We start from the raw sequence: 23,230 nt of genomic DNA, 5'->3' as shown, positions 1-23,230 counted from the left end.
CTAAAAATCATTTTTTATCCAAAATCATTGAAATTAATGATCACAAACGTTTAAATAATGACAGTGGGTCTAGTTATATGTGATAACAATGTATAGTGAGCAGTGAAATAACTATTGGTTTCCATTTGTGGTGACTGCTGACTGACATTAGGGATGAGATTAAATAGATCCTGGAATTTAGCCTGGTCTGGAGCAGGCTAGCTCCACAGAATAAATCTCCATGGTAATTTATACCATAACATATCCTCCTGCCCCCTATCCATCTTTAGTGCAACCGGATTACGGATCAATTGAGCCAGGATCACCAAAATATCCTGGTTTAATCCCTTATCCTAGTTTTGTGCAACAGGCCCCTGGTCTAGTTCAATCAAATGTGCTACAAACAAATGTTACACTGGAAAAGTAGCCTAAATGATAAATACAAAAATTATTATTGATTTACAAGAACCTTGCCTATCATAAAACCATGTTTGGTGATGATAATTTAAATAGCTGGGAAACATAATTTTTGGTCGCAAAATAAATCTCCCAAAGACCTTTAGAAACGTTTATGGAAACATAGTTTCTCGACGGAATTATTCATATGTGACACGTTTCATGGAGTCCAGCATTTTGATCTTCCCCCTCCGCACAGATCGAAATGCAAGCGAATATGGCGTTTTAAGGTTACTGTTCTATCATTATACCAATTAAACGTATCTTATCAGCAGGCGGGAATAGAGTCGGTAGCTAGCTGAGATAATTTAAGAGCATTTTCCTGAAACGATTGCGAGTCGTCACACTGTCAGTAGTATCACGATGCGAGCGTCTTGATTTGACAGCTAGAAACGAGGGTGACGATATTAATCGTTCCTAACTAGCTAACATTGCTTGCTAGCAGATCTTTATTTTATTTATAGCAAATGCTAAATATTGATTAACAAAGCTAAAGATGTCAGATAGCTTGGCGTTATTGATTGCAAGATAGCTAGCTAACCTTAAAATTCAGCGTTTATTTCACTCTATCTATGCTAGTAAGCTAGCTAGCTGTCAGATCATTTCGAAAGCAAAAGTGGCTAACGTTATCAATATCGCTACCATGAGGGTTTTCGTGACGGACAGAAGGTTATTGCCAGTTACCCTATAAGTAATTTATCTAGCTAGCTAGAAATGTATCAATAGACCAAGGCAATTATCAAACAAAAAGCTAAATAAGATATCTAAAGAAGTTGCTATGGTCCCAATTTGGCAGAACATGAAGCCGTTAGGGAGAAATTGGATGATAGGACTGGGTGTAGGAGCCACCGCGGGTGTAGGCTTGATTACATTAATAATCTACAAAGAAATTAGTAGAAGAAGATCTCAAACATTATTACTCCACACTAACCCCCCTGAGTACTTGATAGACAGCCCAGATGGAACACCCCTTCAGATTGAGTCACTTGAACAAGGTAGGTGGTAAGCACTGCATGGCATAGCAGCATAATCTGAGATTTATGTCCGTTTGTGTGTGTGTCTAGCTGTCTGCGCATGTGTAATGAGTATCTTTGCAATGGTGTGTGTCTATACAGACCCTCCCAGACAACCTAGCTATATTTCTTCTGTCTCTGTTTGTCCCTCCACAGAGGTGGTGGCCCAGCAGCAGGCCCTGGAGGCGGTGGTGCAGGGGTTGTCCCCTGAGCAGGTGGAGCTGAGGAACCAACTGGATGAGGTGCTGACCTGTGTGTCTTCCCTCCGCTTCGAGGTGGCTGAGCTCAGGACTGGCCTGCAGGACATCGCCCAGCAGATTATCCAGGATGTCAAGTGAGTGGTGGTGGCCACATGGGTTCACCAAGTGGACACTGAATCTAGGATATATCATGTTTCAGGTTTTTTGTTCAGTGTCTTTTGTTCAAGACATGTATGTTGAATGTCTCTTTGCTGCTCTGTGCAGGAAGGGTGTTGAGGATAGCCAGAGGGCACGCAGACGCCGCCACATCATCAGCCATCGGGAACGCACTGACTCCATGAGCTCCAGCTCCATCTATTTCTCTGCCAGTCAAGGCGTGTATGGAGGGGAGACCAGCGAGGGAGGGTAAGATCAGCATGGACTGCAATTACTGGGATAGATAGCATTGTAAGAGCATGAGCATAGGGCTAATTGTCCATGAGCCACCCACCAAAAAAGGCTTCAGAAAAGGCATTCTGTGACCCAGAAAACAACAGTTTCAACATCATTACATTCCTTAATTTTATGAATAATGTGTGTGGTTCAAACTTGTAAAAGTTGCATGTTAAATATTAAAGCAAAGGTACAATTTTGAAATCATAGTGCATTTTGGGTAATTTCCCCTAGCAGCAATGAGGTTGCAGTTGTTACGCACATTTTGTTGTCCATGCTTGCAGAAAGCAAGGTATGTACCGGATCTGAGGAATCCGAAATAATACAAGATAAAAAGCTATTTTTTAAGCTTTATGTAGCTGTCGTGACCTTAAATGTTTTGTGAGCTGTATTATCTAGAAAACGATATGCTGCCTTTAGTTTGGCTAGCAGGTAAAATAATGATGTAGGCTAAATACACCTGCCAAAATGTCTTAGATTAACTGAGAACCACTGTATATGGTTAAAACATTTCTTTGTTTTGTGGTTCAACTGGATCAGTGAAGGATCGGTAATGTGTTGCTTGAGCTTATGCAAGGATGAGCACTGATCTCACATTGTTCTGTGAGGCAGTGTGCAACAAAAGTAACCAAGGTGAAACATGGCAATGTCGGAAGATGCGCAATGATTTTGCGACATAAAATCTGAACTTTTATTAAACATAACTAATGTGCAACTTTTACAAGTTTGAAACAGTGTTCATATTCATAACATTACCTATGTAATGTTTTTGACGTTTTGTTTCCTGGGTCACAGAACAACACCATTTTTGTGGACTATACTTTTGTAGTGACATTAACTGTCTGCCTATACTGTCTCAGGTACTCCACCGCCAACGCTGAGTCGGACTACACGGATCGGGACACGGATCGGGAGACCGACAAGGAGGCAGAAAGAGAGCCGGAGGAGGATTCCGATGAGGACAAGAGCTGTGCCACAACAATCACTCTACGCCAGGAGGACTCCCAGGAGGAGGGAGAGGAACCACAGGAGGAAGACGAAGATGATGATGATGACGATGAGGAGGAGATGTTGGAGGTGATGGCTGAAGTGCCAAGTGGGGAGTTGGCATTACTCCTGGCCCAGAGTGATATCCTTCATACGGGTGACGCTAGGCTGAAGGCAGAGGGCTTCCATCTGCTCCTTGCCAACAAGCTACAGGTCAGTCCAAATGAAAGGAGTCTGAGAATGTGGATCTTTTGTGGCAAATTTTGTTTTCATGTTGCTGAAGTTAATATTTTTTTGTTCAGTCTAGCTACATCTGTCATATTTAGTTTTTTTGTGATACCAGTATGGCGACAGCAGGGAGTTTCTATGGCGACTGGCCCGTGCCTACAGTGACATGTATGATTCTACCGAGGACAAGCAGGAGAAGAAGTCGTATGCAGAACAAGGTAAAGAAAACATTTGATTTTGTAGTGAACTCTCACTTTAACATGCACTGTCAGATGGTTCGCTTTTCACCTTTGATCTATTCTCCACAGGTCGGGAAGAAGCAGAGTTTGCACTAAAGAAGAATGGCCTGAATGCGGAATGTCACAAGTGGTGAGTCACTGAAAACCATCAGAGATGTTGTGCTGACCCTTTGCAAAATATATATTTTTAATCTCTTTCAATACTCCACAGGTTTGCTGTTCTCACAGGCCTTACCTCCCAATATGAGACTATGCATAGCAAACTGAAAAGCAGTCACATTCTAAAGGTGTGTTTTTGTTACTCTATTCAGAATCTTATTGGAATAGTCATCCAAGTCCTCCGTTCTTTAAGGAATATCTAGGATAGGATAAGTAATCCTTCTCACCCCCCCCCCCCTTTAAGATTTAGATGCACTATTGTAAAGTGACTGTTCTACTGGATGTCATAAGGTGAATGCACCAATTTGTAAGTCGCTCTGGATAAGAGCGTCTGCTAAATGACTTAAATGTAAATGTAATCTATATCAGAAAACAATTGTGAATGTCAAGATCTGCACTTTTCTAAAATGTTGTAAACGATAAACAATGAGTGACTTATTATTATTATATTATTATTTATTTTGTATGCACTATTCACCCTTCCTTTGTGCTAGGAGCATTTAGACCGAGCGATTGCCCTTAGGGACGATGACCCACTGTGTTTCTACCTTTTGGGGCGCTGGTGTTATGAGGTAAGCTGAACAAGCTTTTTATCCCAAATTCTTATCTTGGGACTTGACTGAAAAACAGCCATACAACCAGTCCTATACTTACTAAAACATGTTTCCTATCCTTTTTCCTCTGTAGGTTTCCACTCTTGGCTGGCTGGAGAGGAAGGCGGCAGCTGCCTTGTATGACAAACCACCAACATCTACTCTCGGCGACGCCCTTGGAAACTTCCTCAAGGTACTTAATCAGTTGCCCAAAGCCAAATCGACTGCTAGCCTCTATACAGAAGGGAAAACAATCATTTAAATGTTTTGTCAGTTTTATTTTTTTATTCCACCTTGTTTGATTTCAGGCAGAGGAGCTGAACCCAGGATTCTCCAAGACAGTGAGACTTTACATCGCCAAGGTATTGGAAATGCACTTCTGTAGACAAGATCAATTAAACAGTGGATTTCTCCAGTTTGTAACTAGTGTAAAAGGTAACTTTTTTGATCCTCTGATTGTTCTCTTGGTGGTTTTGATTTCTAGTGTCACAAGGAGCTGGGGAATGTGTCAGAGGCCAAAAACTGGGCCCTGTTGGCATTGAAGATGCCTAGTGGCTCCAGTGAGGTAAGCAGACATTCCTTTGAGATGGAGATGAGCACACAGGGTTGACTTTGCTAGGCAGCACTTACCTTTCTTTTCATTCTTTAGGAGGATAGTGCTAAGTTGGAGGCAGAGCTGGGAGCCTTGATTGACAAAGTGACTGAGCTTTCTCTTGACGGTGGGGACAAATAGGGCAGGACACAGCAGTTGCCACTGGATGGCCATTGGCAAACTAGTCCGCTCATCACAGGCCACCCAATCAGCTGTGTAGTAGAAACGTCTACCGACAACTCTCTCTCCTCAGTACGCCAAGTAGATATTCAACTTCCTATGTCACTGAATCGATATGGAGTGAGCTATTTATATTGCAGTCACATGACTTCTCAATTGGAGTAAGTACCTTTTTCAGAATGATCTTTGCCTTTCACTTCACTTAATATGCTATGTTTTCAAAGCACTTTCATCTAACCGGTACTACTGTAATTTAGCATGTTTGTTTCTTGCTAGTGTTGACCAAATGTGTGCATTGTGTGGAGAGTAACTTAGATCGGGACTAATTCCCCTGTACAAACATAAGCCCTACCGTTGTTTAGTTGGTGTTGTGATACAATGTTGACAACCTATCCTAAATGTCAAATCAAATTGGATCAAAACATGTCCCCCTTTAGCCTCACAGCTCATATAGATAGCAAGATTACTAAAGATTTAGTGCGTAATGTTTCAATGACCTAAGCACCAGTCCAGTCTTAAGTCCATGTAATAGCATTTTAGAAGCATGGACCCTTAGGTTGTCTACTTTATTTAATTCCAGAGTGTTATGCTGCCTTTGATTTGTTTGAGAAAATGTTTACCTTTGATTATTTATTTGTTTGTTAAAGATAACGTTTACTTTGCATTTATATTCCTCCATTTGCTGGTTTCAATAGGGCAAGTTATTGCTTAACATTCATATACACATTCCTGTAAGTGACAATGTGTTCGCAGTCAACTTACCTGGTAAAATAAAGTCCTTTAATCTTTCCCTGTGACAGTTGTGAAACTGGCCTGGTTTTGAAAAGCTTTTTATTGTACTGATGCCGATACTATAGGAAGGATTTACTTGCAGTATATTCATGAGGACTTCAGCTAAATGCGTCTTTATTCATTGTCGTATGGTAATCTGTTGCAAAAAATTATCAACAATTCCATGGTATTTTTTACTGGTCATTTTTTAACTGTCAGAATTCAAATAACTTCGGATGTAGACCAGAGACAGGGTATCCTAATGGTTTTAATACAATGCATCTTATACAGAAAGTATAGTTCTGTAATGATAGGGAAAATGGTGTTTCAAGGGGTCTGTACTTGTATGTTTACTCAAACATCTACTCTTAATAATAGAATAGATCTGATACAGTGGGAATGTCAAATCCAAACAATGGTTGTAAAGAAGAACACTTGTAGAAAACCAGACATCCTTGAAAAACCGAAGTCACAAAACACATTTCTTAAATAATAAGTCCATATCCTCCAGTGGAGTTAATACAAGAATTATCGTAAGTCTATTGGTTTGGTGAAAAAAATTCCACATTTATGTGAAGCTGAGCTCCCTCTGGTTCTCAGCTTCATAGGGCCATACAGATCTGTATACAGTGTTGGCCTAAGCATGTGCATCACTGAGTTCTTCTGGGCAATGGGCAACACTCCATGCAAAGTAGCCATTACGGCCAGCATCTCCCATATTAGCCCTTACCTCAGGGAAGTGTACACAGCCCGAGAGAGCTGCCATTGTGCAAGTCTACAGTGGCAGGTGAGGGGCATGGCCTCATGAAATGCAACCATGCTCCCACCTCCTGGCATGGTTCCAACTGAGCTCAGTCCTTGGCATCACCTACCCCGTCTGCGTTGATGGCAAACATGGCTTCAGACTCAGGGAGGCAGGGTGAGTCATAGATTTTGCAGATCCTCGTCTCCCCACGGCCTTTCCTCAAGTACAGTCTAAAAACAAGGAGAGGTTTAGCTAAATTGCTCTAGAACACCAGGGGCTTAACAAGTGGGATGCTATGTTAGAAACCATTAGAATTTAACAGATAGGGAGCAGAATGTAAAAAAAAAAAACAGTCTTTATTCTGCAACGCCCAATGTGGTCAATGGAGCTACTCACCGTGTAGTGGACGCATGTGCCATGATGTTGCCCCCCGATGGGTTTTTTAGGGTCTGCAGAGAACATAGCAGCACCGTCTACCTGGGCCACCACCTGATTGGTTATCACAACGGCAACGCCAAACTGACAAGGCGAGAGAGACTAAGTTTAGCATTATGACTATACTGTGAAGAGTTGTGCACACACATAATGGGCCCATAAGGTAGTGTTCAGAACATTACTGACAAATGTATTGTATTAGATCGACACCAGAGTCATGGATAAGGAATTCAGCAAACAGACAAAGCCCCTGTAATTCTAACCCTGGCCTTACTTCATCTGCTAGTCTCAGCAGCATTCTCAGGAAGCGTCCCAGGTGGCCTTGCCGTGCAGCGAGCTCTCCCCTCCCTGAGTAGTCTGTCCTGTAGAGGGCCATGGCACTGTCCACTATCAGCATGGCATACCTGAGAGAGAAGGGGCCATATGGTTAGAGATGTATAGCGTTGCAGACTGGGTGACCAGAGGGTAGTGGCCTTATTCCAGATCACTTCAATTCATGTCATAAACAATACGATCAACATGGAAGGAAAACAAGGAATGTGAGAAATAGAAAAACATTTGAAGGATCAGAACCCTCAGGAACAGGGTTAAGGGAGGGATGGATCGAGGAGAGGGGGATGGATCGAGGGGGAGGTGGATGAGGGATAGGAGGAAGAGGATGGATAGGAGAGGGGGGTGGGATGGATAGGAGAGGGGGGTGGGTGGATGGATAGGAGAGGGGGTGGGGTGGGTGGATGGATAGGAGAGGGGGTGGGGTGGGTGGATGGATAGGAGAGGGGGTGGATGGATAGGAGAGGGGGTGGATAGGAGAGGGGGTGGATGGATAGAGAGGGGGGTGGATGGATAGGAGAGGGGGGGTGGATGGATAGGAGAGGGGGTGGATAGGAGAGGGGGTGGATAGGAGAGGGGGGATGGATAGGAGAGGGGGGGTGGATGGATAGGAGAGGGGGGTCTGACCTAGACTCTGCCATCATGGCTGAGGCTTGGTAAAGCAGCTGGGTCTGGTGGTCTGTGTTAAAGGCCCTAGCGTAGGCTACGTTGTCCAGAACATCACTCCCAACAAGTCCATACCTAATAAAAGACAACAGTAAATTCTAGTGTGGTACAGTTTTTTTGAAGGAAGTACTGCATGTACTATGGTAACTCTGAACAGACAGAAATTGATGTGCGTTATTCCTGTAGTGGAATAGTGTTGCTCCAAATTTCACTCAGTGTCATATGTGTCAGTGTCATATAACCCAGTAGTTACTTCATTGTTATTGTGTTGGTCCATGAGAGAACTCACCTCTCTGCTACAGCCAGTAACCTCTCTGGTCTGAAGGTCCCCTCAGTGTCAATGTACATGGCTTTGCCCTCTCCACCACCCTGGTCAATGGGCAACTGAGTTGGGGGAAAACATTACAGAACAAGAACACAAACAATGTTCTGAGAGTGCTATTGTCATAAGATGTCAGCAGATGTGATAGGAGTATACAGCTAAGTCTACCTTTGTCAGTGCTAAATAATGTCATCATGGCAAGTACCTGACAGGTGACTGCAAGGGTGTGGCACAGTTGCGTCTTTCCTGTTCGGAACTCTCCAAACATCTCTGTGATTGAACCCGTCTCTATCCCACCTGAGAGAGTGATAAAGCCTTTCATACCCATGATAGTGACAAAAATGGGCAAGTGGAAAAACAGATTCATGACTAAGGTTCTAAGTAACTTGTAAAGAGACTCCATCCTCACCCTGTAACAGCTTGTCCAGCTCTTTGGACCCAGTGGAGATCTGAATGATTTCAGCTCTGCGTTGGTGGAACTCTGTTGCTGTGGTGAAGCCCATGGGCACTAGTTTGGCAGCTTCAGCCTGAAGGAGTTACCATAGAGGTATAGGAACATCATTCAGTCATAATAGCAGGCCTAATATCAGCTGTGGGCAACCCATAATGAGCAGAAAATAACTCAAGAGATTGGTAAATTAAGGTGACCTAACCAGGACTTTGTCTGCTTTGGCCTCACTGATCCCCTTGATGTTGAGCAGCTCCTTCTTGGGGGCATATGCCACTGCCTCAATGGTGTGGAACCCTGCGTCCTCCAGTTTCTTTAGGTCACTGGCACTGATGCCACATTGCTGAGTGGGACATTGCAAATTACACTACAATCATGCATTTGACGTTTAGACATTTTAATATTGATTGTCAGTTCTGCCTAGTACAGAGAATATCCTCAGTCAATATCAGCCAAACACACATCTAATACTGTATCCAGATAAATTAGTATGGGCATAAATGCTCCAAAACCTACCTCAAGTCTGCTCAGTGGCTGTGGTCCAAAGCTCTCCTCCTCTACCTCTGCCTCTACCCTGGCCTCGCTTCTCATAGCCATCTTTTTTGTATGGACAGGCGAGGTATGTCTGTTAAGGTCATAAAATAACGTTAAGTTGTTTTCAGAGGGTGAAACTGAAAGGCATATAACGTTAGTCGTTTCCTTCTGTGTTAGTTACTGAGACACACTCAAATGCTATTAAACTTGATCAAGATAGGGTTGTTTTCTTGTTGGAATGGAATCCAAAATGATTCTAGTTAGCTAGTTTACACAACTGGAAATTGCAACTGACTTGCTAACATAGTCAAGTTGTTGATGACTTTCGCATCTTGTTATCACATAAAAATGTACTTGAAAATAAGACTTACCTAGATAGGTGTTTTTACTAACGTTAAATACTGAACAGTCTTTGAATATGACCGATATTGTGTTATGAAACGTAGCTATCTTACGCTATTTGTTCAGCTGAGCCAACAATGAAATGGTCTGTGACATTGCTTTCGTGTACTTCACTAAGGCTGAGTTATCCACTTTTCGCTCAAAATAGTCGCTAGCTTATGTTAATTTAAAGTGATGAATAGGATGCCCAATGTTACAATAACAGCGTCCACTTACCACCAGTTTCTCCTGATTTCCTTGAACAAAAATCTCCCGCTCGTAACTCAATTTAGCTATTGAACGTGCCACGTAAATACGCTGTCCTTTCACTCGAGGGTTGGGGTTTCACTAGTAACCACAGCCACAAAGTTGGTCAAAACAACATTCGCTCTTTGGTCTTAATTCCAGGTTTAGGCGTAAGGCTAGAAATATGTGAGTATGGTTAGGGTCAAAATCACATTTTGAGAAGAGAAACTAGAAATATGCGGGGTTTATGACTTTGTGTCTGTGGTAACTAGTGACGTGCAGAGCGCTGGGATTCTTCTTCATCTCTAATATAATAGTGGGCCGCAAACAAACGTTAAGAGGTGCATGCCGCCACCTACTGTACCCGGGTGTAAAGTCAATCACAGATCACAGATATAAGAATTGAACGAAACATGAAATGTCCAATGCAGCCTTTTTATGACAATATCAAATAATTTCTGGGTAACAATTAAGTGTGATTATTTTTCAATTAAAATAGTCAAATAGATACAAAAATAGCTTCTGCACAAAGACATATTTCTCAACAAATAATTTTGCTAGGAGTGGTCTGAGTGGAGAGGGGGAAACTGAAAACTAGCTGTTATTGACAGAGAGGTTTGGAACTCTCTTTCTTATAGATCTATTAACTAATTTACGACCAAAACAGGCTGAAATTTCAGGTGGTCCTTTCAAACAGCTCTTACACTAAAGGGGCATTATCGTCAATTTCACGCTTTCTCAGTATTATTCCAACCTCATTCTGTAGAAATATATATAAAACAAGAAAACCTAACCCTCCTACTCCTACCCGATCCTGCACTACTAAGAAAATAAAAAAGAGCCCTACTAACTTCTAACAAACCCTTCCAACCCCATCCAACCTCAATAACCCTACACATGAATCTTTCCCTCTCTTCAACATACAACAATACAATAGCACATGCTCCATAGTTTCATCAACCATATATGATGGCCGTACAGAAACCATTCACATGCTTGCCAACCAAATGTAATGACACTTTAAATATACAATGTCCTAGGTGCAACCGAGCAAACACCACCTCTTCCTTCCTAAACTGACCTTTGAATCTTGGTCCACCAACCTTTCTTTGGAGGGCATATAAATGCCGGCCTTTGGCTCGGAGTCCCAACTCTTCCGCCACACAAAATGGCTCTGATCTTACATTTGGCCTCACCTCTACCCAATGGAGCACGGATTTTAATTTGTGTTAAAGCCCCTTTGGCTATATATTTTAGCAACAAGATATAAGATAAACAGAGTATCAGCAACTTGTATGTGAGTGAGTGTGTGTGTATGTAGAGTCAGTATAAATGTATGTGCATATTATGCGTGAATGAGAAGATGGAGTGTGTGTGTGAGTGTGTAGGACCCTGTGATTGTGCAGAGACAGTGCAAAAATAAAGATACAAGGTTAACTCAAATAGTCCGTGTAGCTATTTTGTTAGCTATTAAGCAGTGGTATAGTTTGGGGTTAGAAGCTATTCAAAAGCATGTTAGTGTCAGACTTGATGCAGCGGTACCGCTTGCCGTGCGGAAGCAGAGAGAATAGTCTATGGCTTTAACGATTTTCCGGGCCTTCCTTCCACCCTGCCTGATATACACTATACACAAAGGTATGTGGACACCCCTTCAAATGAGTGGATTCTGCTATTTCAGCCACACCCGTTGCTGACAGGTATATAAAATTGAGCACACAGCCATACACTCTCCATAGACAAACATTGGCAGAATTGCCTTACTGAAGAGCTCAGTGACTTTCAACTTGACACCGTCATAGGATGTCACCTTTCCAACAAGTCAGTATGTCACATTTCTGCCCTGCTAGAGCTGCCCCAGTCAACTGTAAGTGCTGTTAGTGTGAAGTGGAGACATCTAGTAGAAGCAACAACGGTTCAGCCACGAAGTGGTAGGCCACACAAGCTCACGGAATGGGACCACCGAGTGCTGAAGCGTGTAAAAACCATCTGTCCATTGTTGCAACACTCATATACCGAGTTCCAAACTGCCTCTGGAAGCAATGTAAGCACAATAACTGTTTGTCGGGAGTTTCATGAAATGGGTTTCCATGACCAAGCAGCTGCACAAAAGCATAGGAGCACCATGCGCAATGCCAAGCGTCGGCTAGAGTGGTGTAAAACTTGCTGCCATTGGAGTGATGAATCAAGCTCCACCATCTGGCAGTCTGACGGACAAATCTGGGTTTGGCGGATGCCAGGAGAACGCTACCTGTCTCAATGCATAGTGCCAACTGTAAAGTTTGGTGGAGGAGGAATAATTCTAGGCCCCTTAGTTCCAGTGAAGGGAAATCTTAATGCTACAGCATACAATTACTTTTTAAAATTATAATTATTTTACCTTTATTTAACTAGGCAAGTCAGTTAAGAACAAATTCTTATTTTCAATGACGGCCTAGGAACAGTGGGTTAACTGCCTGTTCAGGGGCAGAACGACAGATTTGTACCTTGTCAGCTCAGGTATTTGAACATGAAACCTTTCGGTTACTAGTCCAACACTCTAACCACTAGGCTACCCTGCCGCCCCAAAACATTCTAGACGATTCTGTGCTTCCAACTTTGTGGCAACAGTTTGGGGAAGGCCCTTTCCTGTTTCAGCATGACAATACAACCTTTCGGTTACTAGTCCAAAGCTCTAACCACTAGAGCCATCCCATTACACCAGAACAACTAGCTAGCTATATCAGATATACATTTTCATGAAAAGCAGCTCATAGCAAGCCAATAAAATGTATATTATTGCATTGTTTCGACATTGATATCTAGTTATCTAACTAAGATAAAAGGTGAAATCTCAGATTTGATCTCTGTAACAGTTTGCTGTCATCTCATCTGGGTACTGCAACAACCCAATTGAAGCACCTGCACATCTAATCTCCCCATCCCCTCTTGATTCTACAGGGAGCTAGCCTATTCTCCCTAAAACATCACTAGCAAGCTAGTCATTTTACCCCTCACTACATTCATAAATGACCTCGACTATAACCTGTACCCCAGTACATTGACTTGATACCGGTACCCCCTGTATATAACCTCGTTATTGTTGTTTTATTGGGTTCCTTTTTACATTAGTTTATTTAGTAAATATTTTCTTAACTCTATTTCTTGAACGGTTAAGGGCTTGTAAGTAAACATTTCACAATAAGGTGTACACCTATTGTATTCGGCGCATGTGACAAATATAATTTTATTTTGGTTTGAGTTAACGTTAGCCAACTTGAACAGAGATCTCAGCTTGCTAACTAGCAAAGCCAACCAACTACACACCAAATATTAGGGATGACCCCATTTAGTCGACTGGTAGATTGTTTGGTTAATAGGCTGTTGGTCGAGTGAGAATTTTTTTGTCAATCAGTTGCTCGGGTGGTTGTTGTCTTTGATGATAATTTTGGCCTTCCTGAGACATCGGGTGCTGTAGGTGTCCTGGAGGGCAGGTAGTTTGCTCCCGGTGATGCCTTGAGCAGACCGCACCACCCCCTGGAGAGCTCTGTGGTTAAGGGCAGTGCAGTTGCCGTACCAGGCGGTGATACAGCCCGACTGGATGCTCTCAACTGTGCATCTCTAAAAGTTTGTGAGGGTTTTTGGGGCCCAAGACACATTTCTTCCACCAAAACTCATGGACCAGGCAAGGAGGTCATTAATCAGAGAGGCAACAAAGAGACCAAAGATAACCCTGAAGGAGCTGCAAAGCTCCACAGCGGAGATTGGAGTATCTGTCCATATGACCATTTTAAGCCATACACAACACAGAGCAGGGCTTTATAGAAGTGGCCAGAAAAAGCCTTTGCTTAACTTAAGGATCTTCCAGTGAAACTGGAGGGCGCGCAATTCAAATAAATAATCATAAATATGATGGATTTTAAACATTTAGTTACATATAAGTGTCTTATATCGGCTGAAAGCTTAACTTCGTATTAATCTAACTGCACTGTCTGATTTACAGTAGCTATTACAGCACAAACATGCTATGCGATTGTTTGAGGACGGCGCCCCACATCAAAATATTTTTCCACTGGCACAGGTTTCATACATTCACATATAACGATTAAATATTGACTTACTTTTTGAAAATCATCCTCTGATTTGTCTTCCAAAGGGTCCCAACTATAACACGTACTGTCTTTTTGTTAGGTAAAATCTTTCTTCATATCCCAAAAAGTCTGTTTAGTTGGTGCCATCGACTTGAGTAATCCACTCGTTCAACTTGCAGAGAAAGGAATCCAAACATCTACCCCTAAACTTTGTTTCAACAAGTCAAAATAGGTTTCTATTTACTCCTCAGATACCCCAAAATGTAATCAAACTATAATATTTATTTAGGAAAGAAGTACGTTCAATATGAAACGGATTTTGGCAGGTGCGTAATGTCTATATGGCGAGTGCACGTCTGCTAAATGGCTTAAATGTAAATGTAAGACAGTGTCCTTTTACTAAAACTGTTATTTCTTATTCCTTTTTGAAGTTCCAAGCCTGAAACCTTGAACATAGACTACTGACACCCTGTGGAAGCCACAGGAATTGCATCCAGGGAGTTTTTTAAATTTTCAATATGACTTTTCTCTTGCTTTTCTAAGAGGATGGTATCTCAAAACACCCCATTTCCAGTTGGTTTTTCTTTGGATTTTCTCTTACCATATCTATTGTGTTATATTGTGTTATATTATTATATGCATATTCTGGCTTCAGGCCTGAGCAGTTTACTTTGGGCACGTCATTCAGGCAGGAAGTGTAGAAAAAAGGGGCCTAGCCCTAAGAAGATTTCTTAAAGAAAACAATAAGCAAACATGTTTGGTGTTCACCAAAAGGCATGTGGGAGACTCCCCAAACATATGGAAGAAGGTACTCTGGTCAGATGAGACTAAAATGTTGCTTTTTGTCCATCAAAGAAAATGTCTGGTGCAAACCCAACACCTCTCCATCACCCCGAGAACACCATCCTTACAGTGAAGCATGATGCTGGCAGCATCATGCTGTGGGGATGTTTTTCCATTGGCAGGCACAGGGAAACTGGTCCGAATAGAAGGAATGATGGATGGTGCTAAATACAGGGAAATTCTTGAGGGAAATTTGAATTTAAGTATTGTTTTTACTTCTTCATACAGTGGTTGGCAGGATAATATTTATGAATAATTTAAAACAAACTTAATTAATTTTGTTAATAAGTAGGTACACTACCGTTCAAACGTTTGGGGTCACTTAGAAAAGTCCTTGTTTTTAAAAGAAAAGCAAACATTTTTCACCATTAAAATAACATCAAATTTATCAGAAATACAGTGTAGACATTGTTAATTTTGTAAATGACTTTTGTAGCTGGAAACGGCTGATTAAAAAAAAAATGGAATATCTACATAGGCGTACAGTTTCACACAATCTTTGACAGCCATGAGCTCACATTTATGAATGTTAAGATATGGACCAGCTAGCTGCTTTGGAAAAGTAAATCACAAATCACAAATCACAAATCACTTCGCATTGAAGCAGTGTCCCATGTCGGAATCACTGATGTAAAAAAAAAAAAGGCTTTTACGTAATTTCCTGTGTTGATGTAACGTGGTATGGAAGTGACGTTACCAACATTTTCAAATCGTCTGGCGCCTTCATTGAGCTAGCTGTAACAGAACGGGCGCTTTCTAAAGTAAGTTTCACTGTTTTTATTATTGAGTACAATATACGGGAAGAAAGCTTTGTTTTATTGCTACATTAATCAGATATGTCAGAATATTACCCATTCAGTGTTTTATTCTGTGGGTGTGGAGGTGTACATTTGAGTTGAATAGCTACGTCTTTCCCTGCTGATAGTTCTGGAGCTGGGATACTCTTCTCACGCCACTTCGATACAGCTACGGCCGGAAAGGATGTTCATAGCAGGTTAGGAGAGCATTTTCGTTAACCCTTTTCCAAACCTTAACCTATTTCTCGTAACTTTCTACGTTAATTATCCTAATCTGTTACGAAAGTTACTTCCGGTCGTAACTGTATTGAAGTGGCGTGAATTTATATGTTGGAGTTCATAGCCAGTCACTAGTCAGCTGTTGGCTTGTTGTGTAATTTGGATATTTATTGCTAAAAGTTACCATTTTCCTTGCAACACAGTTTGATGGCATCGAAAATTCCTAGATGCGGACAGAGTAAGTGTAAGTTATTTCCCCTTCAGTTTCTACATTCACACAACTCGCCTCCACCGCAAGCCTCCGGGATAGCAGTGTTTTCGGTGTTTGTCTTGTCATTCAACAAAAAATGCAACTAGTAAGCATCTTGGCTCATAGCCTGGAAACCCGATATTAAATTCTAGGTCGGGCAGAAAGCCTTTGGCTCAGGACAATTCCCCTCACAAACCTCCACAAGCCAGAATGTTGACTTAAGTTATATTTTAACTTTACCTGTTGTCCGTGCAGTTTGTCCATTTGCATATAGGAATGTGAGGCATATCCACATGAAAGTATAATTACATTTTTTTCAATGCTCTGGTCGTGCATTCAGATTTCCATAACCTGCAATCGGCGCAATGAACGTAAATGTTGTGCACTGTTTACACGGTTAAAATTTCATTATACTTTCATGTGGATAGGTCTCCCGTTCCTACTTTCATAAGTACCAATCGCAAGTACTGGTAAATTAAAATATAATTTTAGGCAACATTCTGGCTTGTACATGTCTTGAGAAAAAAACTTTCCTGATCAAAATGCTAATTTATTGCTTATGTTGAATAAAATGAAATTCAACATCTGTCTCCGGGCTACTTGTCTAATCTTAATTTCGCATTTTGTTCTCTACCTATATCAGGTGTGCAACCTGCTGGCAGTGCTGCAGAAATGAAGAGGGCGGCCAATAAATACGTTTTCAAAGAGACTGCTGTACCGTCAGACTTCAATTTCTTTCCAAAAACTGCTATTTTCAAGCCTCTCAATGAGAATGTACCAAGGTGACTAACTTTCAATTTACAATGGGAAGATAACAAAGGCTATGTATGGGCAAGATGTTAAGACTATCTACATTCTCTTTTCTTTCCAGAAAGAATGTTGTAGCCAAAGTGCATAAAGGGTAAGATACCCTTTTTTTTATAAGTTGGGAGAAATACATTTGACAATTACATTCTCATAGCATTGTCTTTGTTTTAATAGACCTTCCACCAGATATGGGCAGCAGTCAGAACTCAAGAGCCATAATCAACTTTTACTGGAAGCCAATGAAGAACTGCAGAAAAACCTTACAGAAACACAGGCAAGTTCGTTAAAGGGATCATTCACTATGTTCCAAATGTCGGCTATTATGTGAACAAAATGCACTAGGGTTTTTCAATGGGCTTTTGAATGGAAGGTCTTAGGAAGGAGAATAGTCACTGTTCTCTGTTTGGTCCAGTGCTATATTGTGCACTCTTTCACTGTTGTCAGTTTATAAAGAACACAAGTGTTTAATTTTGCAGCAAAAAGTTGCCCAGTTGGAACAACGATGCAGTGACCTCCAAGGAACCAATGCAGATGTCCAGAAACAACTGAAGGACTGCCATGTGCTACTAGTTGCTGGAAATATCGATCCAGGTAATCATTAGATGACAGGAATTGGTTCACCGTTACAGGTTCAGAGTGTTTATTTTGACAGTTTGGGGAGCTTTCTAAAGATTGCTTTAACCTTTCTTCTGACTTTATTTCTCAGTTTTGGGAGAGAAAATTGGAAAAACTGCACAGCAAAATGAGGATCAACAAAGAGAGGTGGTGGTAAGGTCTTTTTTTGTCGGCCATATGGTTGAACTCCAGTCTGATTATTTAGACTCAAATGTTACTCAGGTCCTTGTTTGCAGGAATCTGGCTTTGTAATTGTGTTTAGTGATTTCTTTCAAATGGATCCCTAACCCTCCCAACAATGCAGAACGTATCCCAAGATCTGTTACGTGAACTGCAGACATTTGGTGACATGGCAACAGACCAAAGTGCACAACTAACAGTAAGTTCCATATGTTTGATTGATATGAAAGCAGAATTGCCAGTATGCCAGTCTGTCTAGAGCTTGTTTGCAATTAATTTCCAGGAAGTTCAAAAGACCATGAAGGCTCTCACCGATTCTCGGGAGCATCTGGTGCAGGAGAGGGAGAATTTCTCCTTTGAAGTTGAAGAAATTGATAAGGCTCTTGAGGAAGCAGAGCAGCTCTTGTTGGAGTAGATATTGTGTGTGTGTGTGTGTGTGTGTGTGTCTTGATTTTAGTGTAAATGTAAGTATAAATATTTTTGTTTCTTTCAACTAACTTTGATAAGTCATTTCGATCATTACTACCTGCAAAAGTTGTTTTCACTTAGTCATATTTTATTCATCTAGAAGACTGCACAATTTAAGTGATTGACCTGTCAGTGTTTTGCTTGACACAAATTCATTGATTTCTTTCTTGTATATTAAACTTTTAAATGTAGCCCATGGCAATTCGAGTCCGTTTCTCTTGTAAAGGGGAGGGGGGGGGGCGATTTCTTAGTCCACGTTTTTACACAACTTTTATTTTGAAATTCGTTAAACGAAAGCTGCCAACCGGAAGTTAAACGCAAGTCCGCACACACTGCTCGCAGATTGACTACACTAACCCAAGAACACGTTTTTTTTGTCGGGATAGACTGAAGTAAGAAACCAAAGCTACATGCGTTCTTTTGTATCTTAAATACCTGTGTTGAACGACGGCATAACTCGCAGTTTACTGGCTTGAACTAGATTACCATGCTAGCCTAGCTTGCCGTTGGGCATTTCTAGCTATGTTAAGTTAATTGTAAAAAATTATCTGAATCTGTTGCACACAGGCTGCAATTTTTTGTTTATTAGTCACGTGCACAGGGTCGCACAAATAATTGCAGTGTACTGTGAAATGTTATGCTCCCAACAGTGCAGGTAACAAAAGTTAGTGCTAATATGCACATTTTCAACTAGCGGTGATAAATGTCCATTGGGCGTGTACAATGTCCATAGGGGAGAAGTGAATGAACTAATATACATATTTACAGCTGTAACAATTATACCCTTCCGTTGGGACAGGGTAAATGTTCACTGCCTAGTGACTATTCAGCACCCTGGTGTTCTGGAGGTAGAAGCTATTGGCCAGTGATAGTTGCCATGACACTGTCTGAGTGATGATCGCGGGGAGAACAGACCATCGCTCGGGTGGCTGAGATCTTCTTGGCCTTCCTGCGACACTTGTTGTGATGTAGGTGTCCTGGATTGATGGCAGTGAGGACACAGTTAAGGTGCATTCGGCAGAGCGTACCACTCCTGCCCTGTAGAGTTGCCGCTGGCGGAGTGGCCGTGACGCAACATAACAGCTATATTTTAACTCCCTACCTGGGATGTGTTAGGGAGGTAGGCGAGAACGCACTTCTGCTATCTTGGTTATTCATATGCGGTGCCATTCCGACAACATAAAACATGGATTCTGTCAAAGGACAATTGACTTTCAAATAAACGTATTCGTAAAGCTCAGGCATTTAAACAGGTGGAACCAAACATTGACATTTTGAGCCTAAATTAGCTATAGCACTGAGTGCGCAAGATTTAGCTAGCATAATGGTGAACACTTGAACAGGATTTTAACTTATCTATCAAACAACGATTAATTTAAAAAGTAGCCTAACGGGGTGGACATTTGAGTGGGACATAGACTGACAGGTAGATAAAACTGTGTTTTATAATTATTTAGCTTTGCGCCATAGTTTTCCCACCAAAGAAATTATGACACTTCCTGAATGTGATGTCATTGTAGGAAGGGGTTTTCTTAAATGGAGAATTACTACAAACTATGAAGGTGCAAAGTGATATCGGGGACATACAGAATATTATAATACAATTTTTTATTGATAATGCTACCTATAACATAGATGTTCAACATTTATTGGCTTCTATTTCTTTTGGCACTTGATAAACAGCACCTACATCCTCTGAGACAGATGGGTTTAAAATTCCCCTTTTCAGGGTCCATATTTGGTGTTAAGGTGAAGGACACCTGACCTTATTTAAAGCATTTTGTAATCCATATTTTACACCAAATAACTGATATTTCCTTGGGACAGAAAAGGCACTTCCTAGTAGGAATGATCCAGTTATCTAAGCCAGGGTAAAATTGTAGAGGCAAAGATTACTATCTAGTTAACCCTTTTCATCTGTGGTTGAGGGAATCTTTACTTTAATGAATTTAGCTTGTTAATTTTAAGTCGAGGCAACCATCCAAATGCAACTTTGCCTATATTGTGTGGCTTGCATTGCTATCTTAGTTTGCTTACTAGCTATCCACGTTCATGGGTGAAATGGCTATAGTGTATTGCATTTGCCAGTCTTCAAATGTAGACTTGGCTAAGCTAGAAATGTCAGACATGCCAGTAAATCATTTGTGGATGAGAGTGATGTGCCAATGCCTATTTTGTAAAATTATATGCTGGTTTTTGGCAGGAAACATGCTATGGAAATACCATATAATCACTTACCCAGTTTATAGCCTATGCCAATGTCAAACTTTTTCAGTTATGTGTTTTTCTCATGTCTTCAATGGGGTTTCTCATTTGCAGTGCATTCGGAAAGTACTTATACCCTCTTCACTTTTTCCACATTATCTTACGTTACAGCCTTATTCTAAAATTGATAAAGTTAATGTTTTTCCTCATCAATCTATACCCCATAATGACAAAACAAAAACAGGTTTATATTCTCTCATTTATTGCAAATAAAAAAACATGACTTATTTCCGTAAGTATTCCCAGCTCTTTGTGATGAGACTCAAAATTGAGCTCCAGTGCATCCTATTTCCGTTTATCGTCCTTGAGATGGTTCTACAACTTGATTGGGGTCCACCTGAGGGAAATTCAATTGATTGGACATGATTTTTAAAGGCACACACCTTTCTATATAAGCTCCCACAGTTGACAGTACATGTCAGAGCAAAACCAAACCATAAGGTCAAAGGAATTGTCTGTAGCGGGCTGAGATAGGATTGTGTCAAGGCACAGGTCTGGGGAAGGGGGACCTTCAATGCTGCAGAAATGGTTTGATACCAAGAACACAGTGGCCTCCATCATTCTTAAATGGAAGAAGTTTAGACCCAACAAGACTCTTCCTAGAGCTGGCCACACTGAGCAATTGGGGGAGAAGGGCCTTGGTCAGGGAAGTGACCAAAACCCAATGGTCACTGACAGAGTTCCTCTGTGGAGATGGGAGAACCTTCCAGAAGGACAACCATCTCTGCAGCACTCCACCAATCAGGCCTTCTATGGTAGAGTGGCCAGACTGAAGCCACTCCTCTGTGAAAGGCAAAACGGCCTGCTTGGAGTTTGCCAAAAGGCACTTAAACACTCAGACCATACGAAACTAGGTTTTCTGGTCTGATGAAACCAAGTGGGAACTCTTTGGCATGAATGTCAAGCGTCACGTCTGGAAGAAACTTGGCACCATTCCTACGGTGAAGCATGGTGATGGCAGCATCATGCTGTGGGTATGTTTTTCAGCGGCAGGGACTGAGAGACTAGTCAGGATCAAGGGAAAGATGAATGGAGCAAAGTACAGAGATCCTTGAAGATAACCTGCTCAGGACCTCAGACTGGGGTGACATTTCACCTTCCAACAGGACAATGACACAAAGGACTGGCTTCGGTATAAGTTCCTGAATGGCCCAGCCAGAGCCTGGCTTGAACCCGATCGAACATCCCTGGAGAAACCTGAAAATAGCTGTACAGTGACGCTCCCCATCCAACCTTACAGAGCTTGAGAGGAGAAGAATATGAGAAACTTCCCAAATACAGTTGTTGCATGCTTGTAGCGTCATACCCAAGAAGACTTGAGGCTGTAATCGCTGCCAAAGGGGCTCCAACAAAGTACTGAGCAAAGGGTCTGAATATTTATTAAAATAATTCTATGTTTTTGGTGTGTGGGGGGGGGCAATTTAATACATTTTAGAATACGTCTGTAATGTAACAAAGTCAAGGGGTCTGAATAATGTCCAAATGCATTGTACCCCTTTGAACCTGCTCTTTTCACATTATCATAAAGCAGTGACATCCCTTTCTCTCTACAGCCATTTGTTTTTGACAGCTACATGTAGGGTCTGAAAGGGGAAGAAGGTTAATGTCCATTCACCCGCAAACTTGGCTTGGAGTCATTCTTGTTCCCTGTTTGTTTCCTACATTCCTCATACATTGTCCCTTGCTTTCAATTCTTTTGCATTACAAAAATTTGAAGAGAGCGCTAAATTTCACGGCACCACCCAATGCCTCCAAAATGACCTTTCTTCACCCTAATGTGAGGGTTAGAAGGAAGGGTGAAACTTTTGTATGTAATGCTGCCTCATCCTGCTTTCTGACAAACAACATGAATCACACAAGAATGGCTCTGGTTGTGTGGGTCAGCTCTGGTATGTCTTTTAGTTATATGTGGCTGTGCTAGTAGAAAACACAGCTTGGCCATTCTAATTGTGGGGCACTGTTAGTTGGTGGAAGTGTTTCTCTTATTAATCCAGTTCTCATGCCTACTTTACATCATATGAATGTGACCAACAGCTCCCTAGCTAAGAGTGTTTGCTGTTCTGTGTGGGAAATAAGGCCTAATGGTTGAGCGATTGGGTCAGAGAAAAAAAGTAATAAAGCATAATTATCACACAACACATCTTTTTCTGAGCTCTTTCACAAATATGACTAGGGCTGGGAATTGCCAGAGGCCTCATGATATGATATTACCACGATACTATGGTGTTTATACGATATCTATTGCAATTTGATGTTCCAAACATATTGCTCGCCATATATCAGCTGCAGAGAGACGAGAAAGAGCCATGAGAGAAATTAGTTTTAATTCGTCATAGATGTAAAGTGCTAAAAACTAGTTTGCTAACTAGAAGAACTAACTGGAGAACAAGCTATGAAGGAAAAATACTTGGTGCAGTTTCAGCCCACTAGTGCAAAAATAATATTACGATATGTAACTGTATCAATGTTATCCCCATCACAAAATAATCTCCAGGTATAAGAGGCTCTTCAATAACATTGAAACTGGGTTTCTATTTTGGGAAAAGTCTTTGTTATTCTAAACTCAGGTATGTATGAATACGAATCTAACTTTGTAAAGAACCAGTGAGAAGGAACACATGTTTTTGTTGATGCAGACATTGAGACATGAGCCTTGCTCTATGGCCTCTTTCCCCTTAGGGCCTAGGGTAGAGGAATGGTTCTAGTACAGCCATGTGGCTTCTCCTCGCTCCCGCATCATTAAAAGAGAATCCCTGAGTCTGAGGCCCAGGAAGCCCCAGTCA

At 41.4% G+C, this 23,230-nt stretch overlaps 4 protein-coding genes across 9 annotated transcripts in view; 3 read left to right on the top strand and 1 right to left on the bottom strand.

Annotated features, from left to right (window-relative positions):
- Nucleotides 1-582: 582 nt before the first annotated feature.
- On the top strand, nt 583-5,855 carry rmdn3 (regulator of microtubule dynamics 3). Its single transcript, XM_046298538.1, has 12 exons — nt 583-1,430; nt 1,605-1,782; nt 1,913-2,053; nt 2,941-3,280; nt 3,411-3,513; nt 3,604-3,664; nt 3,746-3,821; nt 4,188-4,265; nt 4,381-4,479; nt 4,595-4,648; nt 4,771-4,851; nt 4,936-5,855. Exons 1-12 carry the CDS (start codon nt 1,214-1,216, stop codon nt 5,017-5,019), a joined length of 1,512 nt encoding a protein of 503 aa, XP_046154494.1. The 5' UTR covers nt 583-1,213; the 3' UTR covers nt 5,020-5,855.
- Nucleotides 5,856-6,077: 222 nt separating this feature from the next.
- Nucleotides 6,078-10,228, bottom strand: LOC123995151 (DNA repair protein RAD51 homolog 1-like). The gene is given in 11 exon segments (XM_046298540.1): nt 6,078-6,804; nt 6,971-7,005; nt 7,007-7,093; nt 7,284-7,413; nt 7,967-8,080; nt 8,295-8,389; nt 8,533-8,624; nt 8,737-8,854; nt 8,981-9,118; nt 9,292-9,400; nt 9,928-10,228. Coding segments are annotated over 10 exon segments (1,014 nt in total). The 5' UTR covers nt 9,373-9,400; nt 9,928-10,228; the 3' UTR covers nt 6,078-6,680.
- Nucleotides 10,229-15,519: 5,291 nt separating this feature from the next.
- LOC123995154 lies at nt 15,520-18,373 on the top strand. Of its 4 annotated transcripts, none has more exons than XM_046298548.1 (10): nt 15,553-15,607; nt 15,772-15,840; nt 16,066-16,100; nt 16,756-16,894; nt 16,984-17,013; nt 17,094-17,193; nt 17,396-17,510; nt 17,626-17,687; nt 17,839-17,913; nt 17,998-18,373. In XM_046298548.1, the coding sequence occupies exons 3-10, from the start codon at nt 16,070-16,072 to the stop codon at nt 18,127-18,129; spliced, it is 684 nt and encodes a 227-aa protein (XP_046154504.1). In that variant the 5' UTR covers nt 15,553-15,607; nt 15,772-15,840; nt 16,066-16,069; the 3' UTR covers nt 18,130-18,373. The 4 variants fall into 4 exon arrangements, with proteins under 4 accessions (XP_046154505.1, XP_046154503.1, XP_046154504.1 ...); XM_046298545.1 differs by having other exon boundaries at nt 15,554-15,607; nt 16,066-16,106; XM_046298549.1 differs by lacking the exon at nt 15,772-15,840 and having other exon boundaries at nt 15,520-15,607.
- Nucleotides 18,374-18,482: 109 nt separating this feature from the next.
- Nucleotides 18,483-23,230, top strand: part of LOC123995145 (protein dispatched homolog 1-like) — a 76,828-nt gene continuing 72,080 nt past the window's right edge. For all 3 annotated transcript variants that reach the window (XM_046298535.1, XM_046298534.1, XM_046298529.1), the window contains exon 1: nt 18,483-18,574. The gene's annotated coding sequence lies outside the window, so the exon portion shown is untranslated. The remainder of the gene's footprint in view (nt 18,575-23,230) is intronic.

The sequence above is a fragment of the Oncorhynchus gorbuscha genome, linkage group LG14 (genome assembly GCF_021184085.1).
Source record: "Oncorhynchus gorbuscha isolate QuinsamMale2020 ecotype Even-year linkage group LG14, OgorEven_v1.0, whole genome shotgun sequence".
Lineage (NCBI taxonomy): Eukaryota > Metazoa > Chordata > Actinopteri > Salmoniformes > Salmonidae > Oncorhynchus > Oncorhynchus gorbuscha.
This window is presented reverse-complemented; position numbering and strand designations above follow the sequence as displayed.

Excerpts from the sequence above, each read along its gene's own strand:
- rmdn3 (XM_046298538.1), top strand. The coding sequence starts at position 1,214 with ATGGTCCCAATTTGGCAGAACATGAAGCCGTTAGGGAGAAATTGGATG. Across the intron at positions 3,822-4,187 it reads AAAGCAGTCACATTCTAAAG|GAGCATTTAGACCGAGCGAT; the intron begins GTGTGTTTTTGT and ends CCTTTGTGCTAG. Across the intron at positions 4,266-4,380 it reads TGGGGCGCTGGTGTTATGAG|GTTTCCACTCTTGGCTGGCT; the intron begins GTAAGCTGAACA and ends TTTCCTCTGTAG.
- LOC123995154 (XM_046298547.1), top strand. The coding sequence starts at position 16,070 with ATGGCATCGAAAATTCCTAGATGCGGACAGAGTAAGT. Across the intron at positions 17,511-17,625 it reads TGCTGGAAATATCGATCCAG|TTTTGGGAGAGAAAATTGGA; the intron begins GTAATCATTAGA and ends TTTATTTCTCAG. Across the intron at positions 17,914-17,997 it reads ACCAAAGTGCACAACTAACA|GAAGTTCAAAAGACCATGAA; the intron begins GTAAGTTCCATA and ends ATTAATTTCCAG.